Source organism: Vicia villosa, linkage group LG6 (assembly GCF_029867415.1).
Source record: "Vicia villosa cultivar HV-30 ecotype Madison, WI linkage group LG6, Vvil1.0, whole genome shotgun sequence".
Lineage (NCBI taxonomy): Eukaryota > Viridiplantae > Streptophyta > Magnoliopsida > Fabales > Fabaceae > Vicia > Vicia villosa.
Window position 1 is genome coordinate 105,422,479 of NC_081185.1, and position 7,026 is coordinate 105,429,504.

The window sequence follows — 7,026 nt, forward strand, 5'->3', positions numbered from 1 at the left end:
TTATGAGGGGATTTGGTTATTAACTTGGGTCTCTGGACTCAGGCTTGTTGTAATAGTGGGTTTAAAAAAGTCTCTGCTGTTAAGATTTGGTTGGCGGTCCTTTGGAGCATTTGGTGTTTTCGAAATGATGTTATTTTCAACAACGCTAAAGCGTGTCCCTCTGATTTGGGATGAGACATTAAATTTAAGGTTTGGAAGTGGTCGTGTGCCGGTAATATTACCTATTCCAAGTGTAACTATTACGACTTTTGTTTAAACCCTTTGGTTTTAGAGGGGTAGTTTCAGTTGGTGGATAATTTTTGGATTTCCGAGCGTTGTTTCTTGGTCTTTTGTAAGCGGGATTAAAGTACCTCTAATACTTTTTCAATGAAATTTCATGCTTATAAAATAAAATAAAATATATATATAATGTACTTTTTACAAATACAATTCTATAATTATTTAAAAAAATTTAAATAAGGTATCCCTTCAAAAAATACTCTATCGCAACATTGTGACTCTATTATTTAATTATTTAATGAGGTATCTATTTAATTGTAAAGTAGGTAAAAATAATAAGTCATGTTTTTGGGATGGCGAAGCATGATAAATACTTTTTTTTTAATTCATGTGATTTTGAAGAAGAAATTGAAGTTTACAAAAAATGTTTTTAATTTCGTTGATCTATGTCAATATTAGTTTGCTACTTTATAGAAGGCGTGACCAACATATAATGATATAAGCATATAAATATAATTTAAACTATTTTGTAATGTCTAATATATTTATGTCAAATATATATTTATATATAGTAGTTGTGTATTTTTTTTCTTGAAATGACCACGTTAACAATTATTTTATTTCTTTTTGTTTATTAATTTTTGCTATTGAAGATAATTTCATTATTATTGTAATGTCCATTTTCACTATTTCTCTCCAAACTAAGTATTATGCAATAGTTAAATCTCACCTACATTTCCAAATGAATTATTTCTTAAATAAAAAATATCTTAATAAACCATATTTAAAATAATAATAATAATAATTATTATTATTATTATTATATTTTTCTAATTTTTTTAATTTTTTTTCTGTCACTATTTTTACTTTTATTTTCAACCGCTCAAATAATTTGTGCGGGTACTAATTTAGTTTTCAATAAAACAAAGGATTATACATTTCATGTTGCTCTGAAATAAGTATCTTAAAAAGACATGTAAAAAACAAAAGTACATGTAATGATAAATTTTCTAGTACACATTTAGCCTTTTTCTCTTTTATTTAATTTGTTAAAGTAATGAATAAAACAATAACTTAAAAGCTGCATGCTCTGGCTTGGTACTATCCTTTTAAATTTTTGAATGAAAGACGCAAAATCAAGATCATGTGTACTTCAAACTTAAAAGTGATATTTCTTTTATACATATAAAAATAAAAAATTCAAATTATAAAGATAAATACAATTTTAATTTCATAAAAATATATAAAAAAATTGCAAAGTTAAAATGGAAGAAATTGTCAGAAATTGCAGCCAATGATGTCTCTTAAAATATTAACAAATAACAATACATGCAATTTTGTGTGGCAGTTATGTCTTGTTCTGAAACAAGTTTGGGTCCATGAGGGGACTGGAAAGGTACTGAAATTCAGAAACAAGTTTTGTGCTCAAGTTTTTGTTATAGAAGATGACAACAATGGCTTATAGTAGCAATTTTTATTTAGACTTTATAAACACACATGAAATGGTCCATATTAAGCCTCATTGTGTACAATCCATTTTTATATGTCAGTCATAATAGTGACATGTAATCTGAATTTCTGCACCTCAGAAATTCAATTAAATGTTGTTCCCCACTTCTAACATTTTTATTTTCTACTATTGGAGTAGTAATTAAGAGCCAATCTTCAATTTTTTTTTGTCAACATGCTCTAAAATTACAAATTTATTTTAGATTACAAATTTATTTTAGGGCTTGCAAATAAGATTATGTAATTTTATGGTCTATACATTTTAATTGCTAAGTTGATTAGGTGGTGTGAGCCAAATAAATTTATAAATATTCTCTGAGTCTTGAGATCTGCTCAGACTCAGACTCAGGTGTACTACTATAATTAGGATTAGGGATGTACAAATACGATTATATACGATTATAGTAGTAAATAAAATTACAAATTTATTTTAGAGCTTGCAAATAAGATTATGTTTTTATGTTTTATGGTCTATTTATAAATATTCTCTGAGTCTTGAGATCTGCTCTGACTCTTGACTCATGTTTTATGGTCTATTTATAAATATTCTCTGAGTTTTTATGGTCTATTTATAAATATTCTCTGAGTCTTGAGATCTGCTCTGACTCTGACTCAGGTGTACTACTATAATTAGGATTAGGGATGGCTCAGGTGTACAACTACAATTACAGTAAAATCTTGAGATCTACTCTGACTCTGACTCAGGTGTACTACTATAATTAGGATTAAAATCTTTGAGATATGCTCTAACTCTGACTCAAGTGTACTACTATAATTAGGATTAAAATCTTTGAGATCTGCTCTGACTCTGACTCAGGTGTACTACTATAATTAGGATTAGGGATGACTCAAGTGTACAACTACAATTCCAATAAAATCTTGAGATCTGCTCTAACTGTGACTCAAGTGTACTACTATAATATGCAAGTTTAAAGTAGACATGCGTCTTATACCCTAAAGATTAAAAGTTATAAACAATTTTGTTAATATCCAAAGGGAAAAGATATTTGTACACCTGCTTATGACATTTACACTGTATTTTATACTAAAAGTACATACTCATAATTTTTATAATAGTTTTTTTGATTCATTTTGAAATTTGTGCATCACAAAACCAATGACATATTTACGGTGTAACGCATACGGTGTAAAAATTTTATATAAGCATAGCATAGCTGATATCCAAAAGATTAAAAGTTGTAAACAATTTTTTAAATAGTCGCATCCACAAAAACTCAAAAAAATTAGACAAAATAAAACATTCAAATTAAAGTGTGCAAATCTACATTTTCGCTAAAATATGCACACAAAACATATCAGACAAACAGATACATTTTACAACCTTAATTTAATCCACATAAACTCAATTAGCTTATGTTTTATGTAAAAAAAAAAAATACAATTCCATTACAAACATTGTACTTTAAATTATGCTCTTAGTTTCATCATTCAATTTCCCTTTTACAAAGAATTGAAAACAACATTTAAGCATTAAAGTCTCTATTAGACAACAAGATATTACTCACACACACTAACATTATAAACATGAATTTTATGTGTGAAACATGAACATAAACAATCTCATTCTACTTATTATCAGTCAAATCAAACCAAATTTGCTTGAACACTTTGATAATAACTTCATGATACTCATCTGAATTCAACGAAAGGTAACAAGCTAGGAGATCTTCCAAATCCTTCGATGTTCTAATGTTGTTCTCAACAATCATCTCCACCATTGAGTCTCTGAAATCCCTCTGCGGATTCATCGATGACTTCACAATTGCAAAACTATCCGAAAGACTTCTTTTACCGTTCGACGACACGCTTTTCCGGCCATGTGTTTGAACCCTCTTGCTTGAAATTCTTGGTGAATTGATCCTAAGCTTCACGCCTGGTGAACTAACAGAAAATCTCCTACTTGGTGTGTTTGTGTTTGTGTTCCTCTGTTCTTCCTTCAAAATCTTCACTTTTAGTGACCCTTTAACGTTGTGTTCTTGATTCGATGAAGTTTTGTTTCTGGGTTTGGTTTCTTTCTTCTTTGTGTAGCTGAGCAAGTAGCTGAAATTCTCTGGTTTGGTAACAATGGGTGGAAGCTTCATGAGTTCTGATAATGAGTCATACTCTTTTAGCTTATCGTCTTTTCTTGTTGCTACAAGAGAATTGTTGTCGACATCGATTATGATGTCGTTTGTCGGAAGAAGAACACGGTCTGTTCTGATCTCTGGGTCAGGTGATTCTGATTCTGCAGGTGTTCTTCTTTTTGGTATTTGTTTTGGTGAAGAATTTGTGTTGTAGATTCTGTTGTTGTTTGTTTGGTTGAGGTCTCTTGTGAAGTAGTAGGATTTTCTTGGATTGATTTGGTAGGGTTGCTTTGATTTTGATGATGTTGATGATGATGAGTGTGTTGTGTTTGAGGTTGTTGAGGTTGAAGATTGTTTTTTCTTCCTATGTTGTTGAGATGTTGGTGTTGTTTGGTTTCTTGTTTTTCCCATGTCTCTTAGTTTGTAGAACCAAGCATTAGGCATCATATCAGACAATCTGAACCTGTAGTTTCCCATCACTTCTTCCTCACTTGTGTTTATGTTATGTCTGTCTCTCTCTTTCTCTCTCTATGTCTCTCTCTTCTGTCTCTTTTTGTGTGTGTTTGTGAAGGTTGAAGAAATTGTGTGAGTTCTAGTTTTCTATGTGATGAGTGAGGGATATGATCATGTTAACTCCATGAGTGTTTTTGATTTGGCACTCTTTGATATGTAGATGAATAGAAAAGGGAGAGAGAAGAGACTTTTTGAATAGGAGGAGGTAGGGTTTATTGGGTCCACAAAAGAAGAAAAAGGTTAGGAAAAAGAAAAAAGAAATTAAGTAGGGTTGAGGTGGTTAATCATCTTGTATTAGTTAATGACAAAATTATCTAATACCAACAAATTTAAAAATAATTTGATGTGATTTGCGCAACCGTGCACGAAAGGCATATTGTGTCGAAGAGATTTATTAACAGAAATTAGTCATCGTTAAAGACTAATACATATTTTTTTATCCATAATATATTTTGGAGTGGTAAACGAGCATGCTTGAATTTGTTTAAGTTTGCTCTATCAAAAATAAAATAGATTGAGTAGATGAGCGGAGTGAAAATTTTATTTCAACTCGTAAAAAAACTAAGTGGGACGGACGACTCATGCCACCTCTAAAATCAAAAAGTGACAAAAAAGAGAGAATTATTTTCACATTAGTTAAGTTGCGTCTGCCAAAGCCTGTTCAACAACGGATTATGCCATCCTTAAAATAAAAAAGTGGCAAAAAAATCATTTTCACATTAGTTAGGCTCGCATCCGTCCAAATCTAAAGTGGCAAAAAAATCATCTTCACATTGATTAGACTCGTACGTACCAGTGAAAATCTGCGATTGAACATATAAAGAGTGTGACTGGACATATAAAGAGTCTTCCTTTCACATAAAGAGTCTCAATAGAACTCATCAAGTCTTCCTTTAATTTTTTAGGTTTAGTACTAAACAATTATCACAAAAGTGGTTTAAAGTTGAAATACCCTCTTCATGATATATTTGATTCCCTTACAAAACTTTGGTCCTTATGGAGCTTACTAAACAAGGTTTATTATATAAATGTAACCTAAAAGTAAGGCAACAATTAGTCCAAAATAGTGCATATGCCCTTTGCAATATTTGGAGTGGTTTTCCTTGCAAGTGGTTGTGACATGAAAACAGACACTAACACTAACAAAGAAAAAAACTGAGTCAGATAGACCAATTGGTAACATGTTCAGATGTAAAGCAAAAAGCAGCACACTTTCACAAGTGGTATAGATACCATTTTCTTGAAAAACCATTGGATTATTACATTGAGCTACTAGCAATGACAATGTTATTATTTTGGTTAAAAACTTGTTGTGATGAGAAAGAGAAAAGGAACAACACAACACACAAACAAGTTTTCAGAATTGGAAGCTTGTGTTATATTTTAGTGGGTCATGAATGATCACTTGCATGTATTCAATTTTTGGAAAATTTTCAGTGGCCCTTTCTAATAGAAAGATTGTGTAGATTTGGATTACTCTACTTTTTTTTGTTATATTCTTTTTCTTATGATGTGGTTTCTTTTTTCATGGTTATGGAAATTAGAACATGGGTTTGTTGTTGTATAGTGAAGGTGGTGTCTTGGTTTGGCACTATCACTCTATGTGTCCATCATTTTCTTGGAAAACTCTTGACGTATCATGTCACTTTGGGGAATAAAAGGAATCAATTTTTTTAACTAGATGAAATGTAATTTATATTCTTTTGCGACAGATGAATTGAGAAAAGAATTTAATAGAGATACACTAATATTAAAAAAGTTTTATATTTTCATTTAATAAAAATATATCATTATGTTATGTCATATAAATAATTTTAAATTTTTACACTGATTTAATAAAATATATGTTTATTATTGATTAAAAATGTAAAATTAATTTACACCGTAAGTAAGCACATCATCCATTTTCTCTTAAAAAAATTGTTGAGCGTGTTTTTGGTATATGCTTATAATAGTACATTAGTGGTTTGTTGATTAAAAAAGTTATAATTCTAACTTAAAAAAAAAAAATCATTTTCAAGGATTTTAATTGTGTTTATGAAGAGTGATATGATTTTAGGTGTAGGGTTAATTAGTGAAAGGATTAAAAAAATATATTTTATTTTTTTGTAACTAAACAAAAATTAATTTCTAATCCTTGTTAAAATCTCAAAATAGTGATAATAAATAAACTTAAATGCAATTTTGACCCTCCAAATTTTTCAATTGTTTGATTTTGAACTTCCGTTTCAATTGTTTGATTTTGGTCCCCCAAGTTTTGTAATTGTTTGACTTTGGGCTCCCAAATTCTAATTGCTTAATTATGGCCCCTCAAGTTTGTTCTCTTTTGCATTTGATAATCTCCTAATGACATGTAGACTATTTATTTTTTTTCTTTTTCTCTTTTTTTTTTTTTTTAAATTTTCTTCTCTACAATTTTATTTTTCTTCTCTTTTTAACAGCTAACCTAATATTTAAAAAATCTTAAATATTTCATTCAACTTAGAATATAATTTGAGGGACCTAATAAATAATAAATAATACAAATGCTAAATTTTGGTTTGATGGATGAGAATTAATATTATTATTATGTTTAAGATCTTGTGGTTCAAAATGTCAAATCTCTTTTGATTTTAGTTTGTTAGTAAATCAAATGTTTCTTAACTGTATTTCGTAAAGTTTCTATCAATGATCAATGTGTAGGAATATAGGTCGGAAGATG

General features: G+C 29.5%; 1 protein-coding gene across 1 annotated transcript; it reads right to left on the reverse strand.

The window, feature by feature from the left end:
* Window positions 1–3,081: 3,081 nt before the first annotated feature.
* On the reverse strand, window positions 3,082–4,560 carry LOC131612026 (transcription repressor OFP1-like). Its single transcript, XM_058883842.1, has one exon. The coding sequence runs from the start codon at window positions 4,287–4,289 to the stop codon at window positions 3,315–3,317; it is 975 nt and encodes a 324-aa protein (XP_058739825.1). The 5' UTR covers window positions 4,290–4,560; the 3' UTR covers window positions 3,082–3,314.
* Window positions 4,561–7,026: the final 2,466 nt, after the last annotated feature.